This window comes from Colius striatus, chromosome 18 (assembly GCF_028858725.1).
Source record: "Colius striatus isolate bColStr4 chromosome 18, bColStr4.1.hap1, whole genome shotgun sequence".
Classification (NCBI taxonomy): Eukaryota; Metazoa; Chordata; class Aves; order Coliiformes; family Coliidae; genus Colius; species Colius striatus.
The window spans coordinates 6391233-6405834 of NC_084776.1; the positions used below are offsets into that span (position 1 = coordinate 6391233).

Consider the following 14602-nt stretch of genomic DNA (forward strand, 5'->3'; position numbering starts at 1 on the left):
GATCCTTTAGAGTCAAGAGAGAAATAGGCACATCAACTCTGCAATGCATCTAATTTATTTTGGATGTCTACCTTCAGAGGAGATGAATCATCCCCTTAAAACACCTATTTTTCTCCCTTGACGATGAAGGGAGTCTAGACAACAAGCTCAGCCAGTCACAGTAGACAATTCTGCTTGCATAGATAAAGCCCATCATGGAGCCCACCCCACAGAAACTCTTTGTTGGCTGCTTTGTGGGTGGTCTTAGATGATGCCGTGAAGTGTGGGTGGGCTGTGGGCAGTAATCTCCTCCCTCCTTTCTCAATGTGCTCTCTGAAGTTTGGGAATGTTTTCCTGAAGTGTCTCCTCTGCACCAAGGACCCAGTCAGCTGGGTTCTTCAATATCAGGGAAATTTTGGGCAGCCTTCTCCTCTTCCAAAGCTCAAAACCCAACCAGGGGAAATTTGCCAACTTTTAAACTTATTGTCAAGGTGGCAACTAAGCAGACCTTGGAGCATAAGGACAGAAGTAGTAGAGGCAGCAGCAACAGAAGTGTATCTACCATAACTTAAGCACATCTTTCTTCCCTTCCTTCGTGTCTGCACCAAAATACAGCTGCAATGCAACGCTGTATTGAAGCTATGCGTCTTCCAGCAGGCTGCCTTCTACCTCAGCTTTTATATTCACTGTATTATCTGCCCTGTTCCTCTGGGTCACTCCACTCTGCTCTCTCCAAATGCCAGAAGGACTCCCATGTTGCCCTAAGGCCACTCACAATGATGAGGAGGATGAAGTAGATGAAGTTGTAGAAGGAGTGTGCATCCATGACAAAGTACATGATGTCCACCCAGCCTTCCAGTGTGATGACCTGGTTGGAGACAGGAAAGGAAAATGAACTCATCAAAGCTCAGTTACACCACCAAGTGCACAAACATTTCCCCTGGCTGGGTCATTTTTGGTCCCCCATAGCTGGTGTTGATGCAGTACAAGACACTGAGGAGCCAAATCCTGCTCCTGTCATTGCCAATAGCCACATTACCGGCTGCCCAGGCTGAATCCAGCCCTTCTTTCCCAGCTGGACCTAAGGCTCACTACTGCATTTTTGCAGAGAGAAGAGCAGTCTCTAAGATCTGCTCCACGTCAGGATGATCTTGCTGCACACACACAGGGTTTGGAGGCTGGGGATTTGTCTATGCACCTGAGATGGAAGCTTCTTCAAAGCAGGCATTAAGTTGCATCCCTACCACTTTTGAGCACCCACGTACTACTTATCAGTCCTTGCTGGTGCAAAATAGCCCCTCAGTGTGGAATTATGCAGCCCCTGGAAGCATGCTGGGGGGCAGGATTGGCTGTTTGCCCACCTTGGGACAGTTTGCAAACAGGGCTCACCTGAAATATGGCGATCCAGGCATAGCCAATGTTATCAAAGTTGATGGCTCCCTTGAAGGGGTTGTGCTCCCCAGCAGAGCAGTTGGTGTAGTACTGGTTCCAGTTGACACAGGATGTGTTGGTGGTGTCATTGTAGGAATAGTAATCCAGGGTGCACTCGAGACCCTCTTCCCTGCGCGTTGGGATGCTCCGGCAGTAGCGCATCCCGTTCTCCCGCGGCTGGGAGCAGATGAAAGGGTTCTCATCTTCGTTCTCTGTCTGGTAGTAGCGCTCCAAATCCACGGTGTAGGGGCTGAAAGAGGCCAGGAGTGGGGTTTGTACACTGATTGCAGGCAATCTGGCAAGGTAACAACTCTAAGAGAACCCCTTGGACTTTCTGCAGATGATGTCCCTAAATGGGTTTGGCGAAACTGAGGCAGTGCACTCAGCCATTCAGCAACCCCTTTGACAACATTATTAAGAGTTGTTCCATCTGGAAGTGCTCTGGCTTTGACTTTAGGGGAGTAAGAAGAGGATTCAGCCCAGCAGGGCTTCTCTGAAATGTCTTTGCTGCAGTAAGATGGAAATCAGTCAATTTAAGCTCTCGTGCTCTAAAGATACTGAGAATTGCTTGGGGAGACTCTATGTCCAAGGACCTCCCAAGCTTCCTAAAAACCAGAGACAGAGCCTTCATCTGCATTTCACAGTGCCTGTTCAGCCCACAGATAAGCTCTAAATTCCCTCTGAGGGTGGCCTTACCACAGCAAGCCAGGCAAAAATGCTCTTCAGGGAGATGAAACAACCCATGGCCAGCCAGAAACTGGCTTCTTGCTCTGCACACAGCTATCTCCTTAATGCTGCCAGGACTCCCACTAAAGCTCACAGAGATATTTTTAAGCCTAGTTCAGCCCAGTTAATTCCTGCAGAATTGCCTTTAATACCTTTCAAAGCTTATCTAAACCCCTGGAATTCTGGCTCAATTAAACAGCACCCACACCTGTGGGTCTATTGGATTTACTCAGTGGTGAAGCAGTCCCTCTTCTCTGCTGCCATTAACAGATGTACACCCTGGTTGTGTCTCTTACAGTTGCCCTTTGAGGCCACGACCTACAAGAGGGGTGACAGTTGATTAGGAGAGGATAAAAGAAGCATTGTGCCAGTTCCAGACCCAAAAGCCAGCCTAGCCACAGCTAGGTCCTGCTGTGTGCAAGAGGCTTTGGGCTTGCAGGACTTCTCCATGCTGGTATGGATCTATCTGGATCAGCTCCAGAGAGTCAACCTTTGAAAGCAATCCACTGAAAAGTCACAGAGGTGCCATCAATGCCTGCAGTCACCTGCCCTTGTCCTAAAATTTCAAGGTATGGAGGTGGTGGAGAAAAAGAACGGGTATGGAAATCCTGGGCTGAATCCAGGTCTGAAAGAGGCTGACAGCTACTAGATATTTCAACCACTGTTCATACATTCCCACACCTGGCAAGCTGGCTGCCTAGGAAACTGAGTGCTACAAAACCCCTTTTGATCACAACAGTCCTCTTGGCCTTAAAATCCAAATATCTGTGACAATGAACACTTTGGGATGGGGACTGAAAAGGATCCAGCATCACAAAATGTATGGCAGCTCCATCAGCTTTCCCTGGGGTTTAGGTGGGACTACAAATGCCATACCAATAAACATTACACCAGCTGCTGAATGGGAGTCAGACCTCAGCATCTTGACAAATGCAGAAAAGGTCCCATGTTAATGATATGCTGAATTGAGAAAGCCTGAACTCTTGTTCTCGGGGTTTTTTTGAAGGCTCTTATCAATCAGAGAGGTTCCCAAATGCCAGCTGAGGGTTAAGGACAGCCCTGCAGGAAACTGTCACAGCTCGCTCTGCTCCAGCCATGTGTGTCTGAGCTGGAGCTGTGGTGGCATTTAGGAACAAGAAGCATTTACAGAAGACCATGGCTTTTTAACAGAGGATATCCTTGTCTCCTGGAGGGACAGAGTTGGAGAGACACCTCTGCTGCCCGTGCAGACTCACATGCTGAAGTTCTCAGGGAAGAAGCAGCGGTTCCTGAGCAAACCTGCCCACAGCTGGACTCCCACGATGCCGAAGATGAAGAAGACAAAGAAACAGAGGAGGAGGACGTTCCCCAGCATGGGCAGCGTGTCCAAAAGCAGCGTCACCAGGATGCGCATACCTGAGGCAAAGAGGAAGTGCCCATGCTGAATTCTCTTATACCAGCTGTGTCCTCCTGACCTTTTCCTTCCCATCCATATTTTAACTTCCACTGACAGCCACTACCTTCACAACCACTGTTGCTATCACCCACACGTGGCTTCCAAACTCCTGCTGCTCCCCAGCGCCCTCTGGTTTCCTCCCAAAGCCTCTTTCACCTGTGCCCTGCTCCTGGGCACATGACCTACCTTCTCTGCTTCTCTCCTTCCCTTCATTCCCCATCTCAAGCCCTCTTCTCCTGAAGCTTTCTAGCAATTATACATCTCCTTTCTTCCCTGAGACCAAACTCTGCTGTTCTCTCTTGCTCAGTCATATTTCTTTCCCAATTTGGTATATATTAAAATCCCCTTCCCTCTCTAATTCCCTTCATCTACCCTAAATCCTCTCTCTTCCTTAAAATACAGGACTCTCTCTGGCAGTTAATTCTCCCAAGTTCAGGAACAGCCAGTTCTGTAACAAAGACAAATTGATGGTGACTTCAACTTGACATTTACACACAAAAAAATTGATTTCATTTGACGTCTCTGTAATATTCTGCTCATCTCTCCCTCTCCTTCTTTCCCCATCTTCTGCATTCTCTCACTTGCTTATATTGATTTTCATTTAAAGAAAGCTTTATTGTTGCACCCTTTACTTTGATACTTCAGGAAGACTTTTTTCTCTCCTCCTGATGCTGTCACCTCCTCTAACAGGATTTTTCTTCTACTGGGAAACAGCCACCTTGCATCAACTCCTAATTAACCAAAATTACTTTCTGTGGTTACTGCATTTGTCATCACACAAAACTCTCCCTTTTTTTTTTCTTTTCCCACCTTACATTTCTGTCCCCTTGTAGCTTCGTTGCAGAGATGCCAAGATAAATTACCTGGGATTTCAAAATACATTAAGTGAATTACATCCTCAGTTAGGCAGTGGTGGATAAATTCGGCCATCCATCAGATCAGCAGTGGGGATAAAAAACCACCCAACACTGCAAACAGGATTCTGAAGCTACGGTAATGACTGAAACAGCAGCAGCAGCAGAGCCAGATTAAGTTCAAGAGTCAGGACCAGAAAAATAAATACAGCACAGGCACCTTCTGATTAGTTCTCATCAAGGTATTGGGCTAATTCACATAGGGGAGTTCAGACTTGGATTTAATTTGGCTGAAATAATGCTGGGTTCAATACCCAGGGCTGAAGGACCAGGAAAATGGGACCAGCTCTGGGAAGCTGGGCAAGAGGTCCTCCAAGAGGATGCTCCTTGGTGCCTCCCGGGGAGCTACTCCAGGCAGGACAAGATTTCCTCACCTCAGTTCCTCCAGGAAAGGATGGGGTGGCACTAGGATGGTGGGAACAGCATAGCTCAGATCCCTCTGCCCGTGCTGCTTGACAAAGGCTGTTGGCTCAGTCAGTTCCTATCCCCTGCATCCCTTCACCTCCTAAGACCCTCTTCAGGTGAGAAATACAGGTGTCTGAAGACAGCCCTGGATATTGTATTGACTGGTGACTCAGTTTCAATGCCACAGGTGTCAAAATGGAACATTTAAAGTAGGAGAGTGAAAGACACTGGAAACCAGAGAGAGTTGGTAGGACACAGCACTACCAGGCTCAGGAGAGCATTAGAGCTGCAGTGTAAGATGGGAGGCAGCTGTGCTTGCTCCTCCATCTCTGGGGCACAGATACAGCAAACTTGCATCAGCTGGGAGGAACAAAGATAAGCAACTGGGAAAAATAAGGATGGTCAACTGGGAGGAATGAGGGTGTGACTTACTGGGGACCCTGTTGATGGCCCTGAGCGGGCGCAGGACGCGGACGGTGCGGACGGCGGAGAAGCTGACGTTCTGCAGGTCCAGGGAATACTCCAGCATCCTGCGGAAGACACCGAGGCAAGGGAGTGTCAGGGATCTTCTGGAGAAATGTTAGATGATCAAACATTATAAATCAAACATTATATGCCAACTGCTCACAGAGGGACTTGTTACTGCTTCTCTCCCATCAGGAAAGTTTGCCAGAGGAATTAATTAAGGGTTGTTTGCGTATCTGAATAAAGTCAATGAGCAAAAATGTTATCCACCAGCTCACACAGGCACAGATCTTCTCTCTCATCTCCTTTGGTTACTGTTTTTGCACAGGTCCAAGGCAGATGCTTTTGAAAGTCCCTGTACACCCTAGGGGGGCAATTTCCACACACAGCCCTGTTTTTAACAACAATTATATAGATCCTGTAATGAATTCACTGTGCTGAGCACCAGCATAACCCAGAAAAGCAGCAAGGAGCATCCCCTGCTGCACATCCTCTCCTTGGGGGTTGGGATAGAGCGATGCTCTGCCCAGCAGAGACCATAGGCAAGTGAGACTCAGGCAGATAGGCAAGAGAACAAATCCAAAGAGATGGCACTTGTAGATAACAAATGGAGCAAATGTGGACCAAGGAACCCCTCAGCCCTCCTTCGCTGTGCATGATGGGGTTATTACACAGCTCAGGACAGTGAGGTACAACCTCCTCAAGGCAACCTGAGGATGGTCTTGGACTGCTGCAAGTCCCTGGAGTCTCCCAGCACCATCTCGCTCTGCTCGTGGTACCTTTGAAAGCACACTGGGGCCATCAGTCATGTCACCACCAGGACTTTGCTCTCCAGCCATGGGAAAACACAGAAGCTTTGCCCAGAAGCATTCTTCAAGGGACAGAGCCAGGCAAAGGCAAGGAAGAAGACCACAAGGCTCCACGCACAGCCAAGCTCCCACTGCCACAGGCAACCACAGGTTATTCATTTCCAAAAATTATCGAGTTTCATCTCAAAGCCAGTTGGGTGGTTCCCTCCCTCCAACTTTGATGGTCAGAAGTCTAACTTCCAGACTGAACTTATTCAGGACAAGCTTATATCCATTTGCTCTTATGGCAACAATGTCTTTTAAGTAGCTTCTGTAGCTGTTCTTTGTTCCTGGTATTTACCCATCCAATATATTTACAGAGGACAAATCACATCTTCTCTCAGCCTTGATTTTGCAAAGCCAAACAAATCAAGCTCTTCCAGATCCATCTCAAAGGCAAGCTCCGTGCTTCCCAGTCACCACCTTCTCCCACAACTGCCCTGGCCTGACTTCATCCTCCCTGGTTAGACGTCAGGCTTTTGGAGGATGATTTTTGCTGGTACTTTGCACAAAGGCACTGCTGCTGCCCCTTCCCTCACTGCTGGAAATCCCACAGGACTCATCAGTCCCACATCAGCTTTCCCACAGCTGCAGCGCAGTGGAGGTTTCTGCTCTTGCTGTGAAACCCACTCCCCTCCCTCCCAGCCATTAGCAGGTGAGAAGCACCCAGGAAGGAGAAGACTTTCTCTTTCTATCCCCCAAATACACAACTCCACACTTGATGCAGTGACACTTTATCTGATTTGCCTTGATAGGCTCTAATGAGGAGGATGACAATCAAACCATATCCAAGATCAAAAAAACCTCAACATACTGCTCTGTATTTTGCTGACACCTGGAGCTGTGGGGCTGACCCAGAAGATGGACATTGGGGAGGCACATGTGGATGCTACAGAAGTTTGTTCTCATCCTCTGACTGGAGAGGAAGGGAGCGTGTCCCTGAAAGCCCACCTGGCCCCAGTGACGAAACCAGCCCCGTCCTCAGTGTGTGGGACCCCACACTGGGTGAGCTTTGGCTAAGGTAAGGAGAGGGGCAACAGCTTCCTTGAGCTTTAATGGGTCTCCACTCACTGTTTGAAAATAAGATTTTTGTATGATTTGCAGGGTTCAGGTTAAAAGCCCATGTCAAACACACAGCTTCTCTTTCATCCATTATTAAGACAGAGGCTACCAGCAAAATTCAGAGCAGCATATGGTTATTTGCACCACAACAAATCATTTTCTGATTAATGACAGCTCTGGACTCACTCACTGAGATGCATGTGCTTGTAAGCTGCAAAGGGCATGTTGTAAAATGCATTTTGATTTAACCTATCAATTACAATGCCAAAATTAAAAGCCCAACCAAACAACAACCCAGTAGCCTGAGCAAAAGCTTGAATGTCAAGACCAATCATAGAATCATTACACTTGGAAAAGATTTTAAACTCATCAGGTCCAACAACTAACCTCACACTGCCAAGCCCATCACTGAACAAAACCATGTCCCTCAGCACCTTACCTATGTGTCTTTTGAATATCTCCAGGGGTGGTGACTCCACCACCTCCCTGGGCAGCCTGTTTCAATGCTTAATAACCCTATCAATAAAAAAAGTTCTTCCTAATATCCAGTCTAAACCTCCCCTGGCACAACTTGAATCCATTTTGAACCCAAGAGCAAGCAGGTGCTCTGCTACCTCTGAGCCAGACACTGTTAGCAGGGCTGGTGTTACAGCTCTGTGAGCTCAGCCCCAGGCTGCAGGATCCACACAGTGCTGGTAACTAACAGCTCAAGAGCCTTGAGACAACTCCATATTGGGGAAAGAAAATGCAGGTAAAAATCAGTCACTAAAGAGCAGGTTCAATGAGAATCCCACCGCTTCCCAGCTCTAAGGTCACTTCCCAAGGCAAAGGGATACAGGGGAGGAATCAATCCATGTCCTTGGCAAGGGAAGATATCCAGGGAGAGCGAATGTCAGGATGTCACTGACTGGCAAGCTGCCAGGTGCCTTTCCCAGCATATATAACATTTAGGCACTGGAAATCTGCAGAGTAAAAAGCCCTCGACGAAGCTTCAACTCAAATGTCATTTCTGTTCAAAGGGGGAAGCGCGATGCCTGTCAGCGCCTCTGCCACACACCCAGCTGCCCAGCCAAGTTCAAGGCTCACAAAAACCCACTCTGCATTAAACAGGGTGGATGGATTCCTTGCAAATGCTGAGACTCGTCAGAGTGATCAGCAACCCCCAATCGCTGCCGTTACTCGGGAGGAAAGCGGAAATATTTAGGGCTTTCTAAGAATAAAAGCAGAGCATCTGCAAAGGCAGACGTGCAACGGGCTGGGGGTGGCATGCAGAGAGAGAGGCGATGCAAACCTTTGGCAAGCATTCCTCCAAGGAGGAAAACTCCTGGGACTCAGCAGACAGACACAAGGGATGGCTCAGGGTGGACTGGGCAGCTGAAAGTCTGGTCTCCCTGGAGACAGTGAAACCTGGAGCACACTGGGGTTTCTTTCATATAAACCCCAAAGCATTGGGAGGGATCTTGTAAATGCAGCGGCAGGCAGCACAGGGCTCACAGAAGTGACGCTCAGGAGTATCACAGGAGGGGCTGATGAGGCTCTTCTCAGCCAGCAAGGCTCTAACAGAGCACAGAGGTGCTGGAAAAGCCCTTCCCACCCATACCCAGCATTGGCTCTCTGACCCACCCCACTCTCAGCCCTGACTCCCACACCTGGGTGACTCCTGCTCAAGAAGCAGAACATGGTGTGAAGACCCACCATGGAGTTTGTGCTGAGAACACTTTCTGAGGCAAATCCAAACTCTCCCCTTTCAGACTTGGGTGCTGGGGATGCTGTACAGCCAGGGAACGTGATCAAGGTCACACCAGGAACCTGCAGCAAAGCAGCACTGGCTGCAGGTAGGGCAGCATCCCCACAGAGATGCTCTTGCTACTCGCTGCTGGCAAGAGTCTCAGATCTATTCAGTGTTAAAAGGCTTCAAAAACTGAGCATACAGGCACCCTCTATCTACAAAGCACAATAATCAGTGGATGATATGAAGCCATCGGTGCTGAAAAAGACAAGGGGAAATTATTTAGGCAGCACAGTATCTTCAGAAAGCTGGAATGAAATCTCCTCCCAGCCCTTGCCGGCTTTGCTGGGCTCTGCTTTTGCTCAGGAGCTGCTTAAAGCCTCACAAGTCTCACTGCACTCGTGGGTGTTGCTTAATTTCAAAAATGCTCATTCTAATCAAGCTGAAGGGAATAAAAGCAGAGCACTGGAGGGAGCATGAACCTGCACCCTGTGTCCCAGCCAGGACTAAGGAGGCTTTTGAAGCAGCAGCATGTTCAGCTGAAGAACTGAAAGAAGCTGAAGAATTCTCCCTTTTAAAAGTCCTAAAACTTGGAAAAACCAAGTCTTCTCACAGGTGGGTTTGAGTCAGCTTGGCTGCAAGGGAAGCTGCTGAGGGGTTGCTTTTACCCAGGAGGTTTCTGTGAGTCAGGGCTGTGGCTCACTTGGGATACTCTGCTTCCAGGGCTGTGGGGAGCCAAGAGCATCTGCAGCTGGGGACCTTCACTAGCCCTGGGCCTCAGCTGCTCTTCAGCTTCCCAAAAGTCATTTGAAGCATCCAATTCCAAAGCCTAGGCACGTGTTTTGAACCCCTAGAGGTTTGCAATCGTGAGTGTCAGCTTGATACCATTCTGCTACATCTGCTCAGAGCAAAGGGCAACTCATTCAGGATGAGCCAGGTTTGCAGTGGGGGCCTGGGAGGAGGCTTCCAGCTTCCAGGACACTCACATCCATCCCAGAAAGCACTGGAGAGGGGCAGGCTCCTGGGAGAAGGTTTGGTGCAGCTTTCACTGCAGCTCAAATGGGCTGTGGTTGCACATTGGGTAATTGCGTGTGCAAATCAGCCACTTACACGGGCAATTACCCACCAGTGCGCACAGTGCCTGGGCAGTGCAGAGGGCACCATGTAGCCACGTTGCCAAGAGCTACTCCTCAGTGCAAGGGCAATCAATACAGGCAGAGGGAATGGAAAAGCAACAGTCATCCATCCCTGCTTCTCTCTTAATTTAGTTGGGGCTTTTTAAGAGTTGAAGGGACAGCAGTGTGGCAGGTGGCCAAGAAGGCCGGTGGCATCCTGGCTTATACCAGAAATAATGTGACCAGCTGGACCAGGGAAGTGATTCTGCCCCTGCACTCGGTGCTAGTGGGGCTGCACCTCATGTATTGTGCTCAATCTTGGGCCACTCGCTACAAGAAAGACACTGAGGGGCTGGAGCATGTCCAGAGATGAGCACCAGAGCTGGGGAAGAGGCTGGAGCACAAGTGTGATGGGGAGCAGCTGAGGGGATGGGAGTGTTCAGCCTGGAGAAGAGGAGGCTGAGGGGAGAGGCTGCAGTGAGGTGGGGGTCAGTCTCTTCTCCCCAGTATTGAAGGCTAGGACAAGAGAAAATAGGCTTAAGCTGCACCAGGGGAGGTTTAAAGTGAAGATTAGGAAGAACTTTTTCCCTGAGAGGGTTGTCAGCCCCTGTCTCAGGCTGCCCAGGGAGGTGGGTGAGTCCCCTGCCTGCCTGTTAAACAAATTGGCTCTGTGAGGTGAAGGCCATGTGCTGAAAACTTCATCCAAAGCATCCAGCAGGAACCCTGCTCTGGCTGCTGCAGCCACAGGATCAGTGCTCCCCACTGAGATCAGTCTGCCAGCATCACCCTTATCCCAGTTTCTGAGATAAACAGCTCTTCAGAAACCATCCAGGTTTAGCTGAAGCAGGGATGGAGCGGGGCACTGCAGCATTCCTTTCTCTCCTGTTACCTATGATCACAGCAAGGCTTCCTGCAGCATATTTCATCCCTGAAATTCAGCACTCAAAATCAGGAGGGAGCAAGACATCCTTAAGGGTTGTTTATGAAGGCTTCAGTGGAGCTAACTCTTTAATACAGCTTTCAACAGAGGGAGGGGAAAAAAATGATAACAAACATTAGAAGTGTTCAGGAAGCAAAGAGAAAGAGAAGTGGTGTGTCTGTTTCTGAAGCAAGCAGCCTGCCAACCACCTCCAGCCCCAGCTCCTCTCAAATTGTAACCAAAATATTCCAGAAGTGTTTAAGTTTCCTGCAAAGCCTTTTAAGAGGTCTGGTACTATTACAATGAGCAAAGAACAAACAGGACTCCACAGATTTGGCCAAACAACTGACTGAGCCCAGAGTAACAACAGACCCACACAACTCAGTCAGGGGATGATGTAGAGCCCTGCTCAAGGGGAGCAGAAATACAGGCATGGATCCAGAGCCCTGCTCAACCCATTGCTAGAGAAGGCAGAGAGGAACCCTGTAAGCCCTTACAGCACCAAATTATCCCCTGATTTAAAGCTTCACCCCTGGGAAAACAATTAACCAGTGTGTTTTTTGCTGGTTTGGGGTGGGTTTTATTTTTATGGGGGTGGTTTAAAGCACGATTCAAACCACAGCGATGCAGAGGTTCAGGGAAGTCCTTAACTGACCCAAGTCAAAACAAACTGACATCCTGCAAGCCAGTGGAACTACAGCAAAGCTGCTGGGGATGAGGATGGCCCCAGCTGAGGAGCAGGTAGAGCTCAGTCTGTGGCTACCCCCTTCCCACAGACTGATGGGAGAAGCGGTCGCTGTGCCCTACCCGGAGAAGAGGGAGGCAGAGTGGGTGCTGGATCCCGGGCAGGCCAGGGAAGTCAGGGCACATCTCCATCCCACTGTCCCAGCTCACCAGCCTGAGCCTCAGTCAGCACTAAACTGTAAAGGCTTCTGCATATTTTTAGCTGTAAACACACATTCATCCTCAATCCACCTGCGCCTGGCGCTGGGAGAGGTCACAATCATCTTGAGCCGTCTTTAGAGGGCGAGAGCTGCCTCGCGACGCCTGTTAACCTTCAAGTGTTCCCTTACCAACCAACTCCCCAAATCCTCTCCTTCAAAATAACACAACATAATTGTGCCATTTATCACTTTTTTCCTCCCCCCTTCCCTTTTCCTCTCGCAGCTCCGTAACCCACAGCCAGAGCCGTGTCTCACTAGGCTGAGTTTTGATAATACAGCACTATCCTCATCTCCAGCAAGTTTCACTGTAATTACAGAGATGTGTTGCAGACATTACACACTCTACAATTAGCACTAATTGCATTACATTGTCACAAAGAAGTCATTTGCTCTCTGTGAGCTCATGAGATTGGTCTGGACAGTTTAACAGAGCTGAGAAGTTCTTAACGGCACATGGAAGTGGCCGTCAGCACAGCAGGAGCCAGCACAGCACCTGAGCAGCTCTCCTAGCTCTCCACAATTTAGGGCAAACAGACACAAAAAGGTTTCTCTGCAATGTTAACCTCTGTCAAGTCCAGAAACTTCTCAAGGAACAAGAAGGATGAAGGGGTTTTTTTCTTGGCAGCGTGTCCTAGACTGGTGGTGGGTGGGAAGGGTTTCTGTGGATGGTGTGTCCGTGGGGCTGTACCACACATCCCCTGTCTCCCTGGCATGACACATCTTCTTCACCCAAAGTCCTGCAGACAGGGTTTGCTGCTTCTCCTCTCCCCCTGCCATCTGCAGGCCATAAGAAAGGGAAGCAGCACAGAAAACAGGAGAGCAGGAGCCCAGGGACCTGCAGGTGCTGGGAAGCCCATGCTGCCCTGCTCCCCTCCTCCCATGGCTTACACAAAAAGGAAAGGAAAAAAGTGGGAAAGCAGAAACTGAGCTGTTTCCTGTGGTCACCAGGGCCACATTGGGGTCTCTTCCTCATGTCTCTCTTCCTGCTCAGAGGAGTCACCTGTCACCAAGATGTTGTCACTGCTTGGGGCACAGTAAGCCCAACCCAGGTAAACAGCCCAGCTGGGAGGGTCCCTTGCTCCTTTCCAGGAAAACCCAGTAAATTTGGTCTCTAGCTCTATCAAAATAAGAAAAAAAACCCAGCTTTCCCAAAGGTCTTTGGGCTCTTGGAGCAGGGAGGGGAGGCAAGGGCCGGCAAGTGATTCATGTGTCAAAGAAACTGAGCTCACTGGCCAGGGGCCAGGGACTTTTCATGTGGATTTCCAACCTCTGCCAGGAGACTCTCGGGTGCTGGAAGAGCCTTTAATTCAAACCAGGTGCCTCTGAAATGAACACACTCCAAAAGGCAAACTTGGTCACTCTCCCTCCAAAAAAAACCCCTATAATAATGAGGGCAATCATGCACATTTCAGTGAACTATCCTCCCTGAAACACTGCTCCATGCTCCCAACTGCTTGCTCCCACTCCACTGTCACCTCGTCCGATGGAAATCAAACACTGGCAGAGCTGGAGAGAAACGGGCTGTGCCCAGAGCCAGGCAAGGAGCCCCAGGGCACAGGCTGGCCAAAATCTAGTCAAACAGCTTTTGTTGCCCTTCTCTGTTCTCTTCATCAGCTGTCCTGCGAGCTATGGAGGACGCCAGAGATCCCCACTGCAGAGACAAGATGGACAACCAAAGCCCACGGAGCCCCCACCTTCACCACTGCAAATCTGCTGCTCCTCCAAGCCCAACACTCACCAAGTGATGTCACAAATGACAACAGGAGCACAAGGAGAGGGGAACCTGCCATGCTGGGCTTACCCTGCAATGACAATGAAGAAGTCCAGGCGGTTCCACGTGTCTCCCAAGTAACATTTCTTCCCAAAAATCCCCAGTGCAATCATCTTGACGATCATTTCCACGGCAAAGAAGGCAAAGATGAAGTCATCGAAGCTCTGCAAGAGAAAGGAAGGGAGGAGGAATGTTCCTGCATTACTGCATGCTTGCACTGGGGGAGGGAATTAGAGACCTCAGTCCAACAAGGTCTTCTCTTGCACCACCAAGAGCTCAAATGCCTGGGCAGAGGCAGCATTGAGAGCAGTCCTATATCTTCCCTCTGCCCAGACTGACCAACAGAACCCATGGTGCTTGGGTAAAGCGACAAGCATATTTGGGGTTCTGCTTTCACTATAAACTAGAGGGTTAACCCTCCCCAAGCCTCCCAGCAAGGCTTGGCTATGTTGGGGCCAGCACAGCCTGGCAGGGGCTTTGCCTGGTGACAACACACATTCACATCCAAACACCAAAATCAGCTTTTTCTCAAGGGCTGGTGGGACAGGCAGGACCCAGCCATCCGGGGCATGAGGCCACCTCCATCAGCACAGCCCTGCCACAGCCTGAGCCTTCCCACTCCCCACCAACCCAGGGCCACCACCGAGCTCAAAGCAGCGGCCGAGCTGCTGTACCTGGAGGATCCTGCAGCGCGGCGAGTCGCAGGCGATGTCCTCGCAGGGGTGGAACATGCCCAGGGTCACGCAGTTGAGGAGGATCACCAGCATGCTCACCCTCTCAAACCACCTGCACACCCCCCGTCAAGGAAACAACAGACCCAAAAGCACCCAAAAAAACCCGTTAATCTGGTCTTTGAGAC

At 49.6% G+C, this 14602-nt stretch overlaps 1 protein-coding gene across 1 annotated transcript in view; it reads right to left on the reverse strand.

The window, feature by feature from the left end:
• Window positions 1-14602, reverse strand: part of CACNA1G (calcium voltage-gated channel subunit alpha1 G) — a 139124-nt gene that overhangs the window by 83425 nt on the left and 41097 nt on the right. The window contains exons 2-7 of the mRNA XM_062010454.1: window positions 14418-14529; window positions 13774-13907; window positions 5323-5420; window positions 3372-3531; window positions 1369-1660; window positions 755-847 (exon numbers count right to left, since the gene is read on the reverse strand). Coding sequence (XP_061866438.1) covers window positions 755-847; window positions 1369-1660; window positions 3372-3531; window positions 5323-5420; window positions 13774-13907; window positions 14418-14529 — 889 coding nt within the window. The remainder of the gene's footprint in view (window positions 1-754; window positions 848-1368; window positions 1661-3371; window positions 3532-5322; window positions 5421-13773; window positions 13908-14417; window positions 14530-14602) is intronic.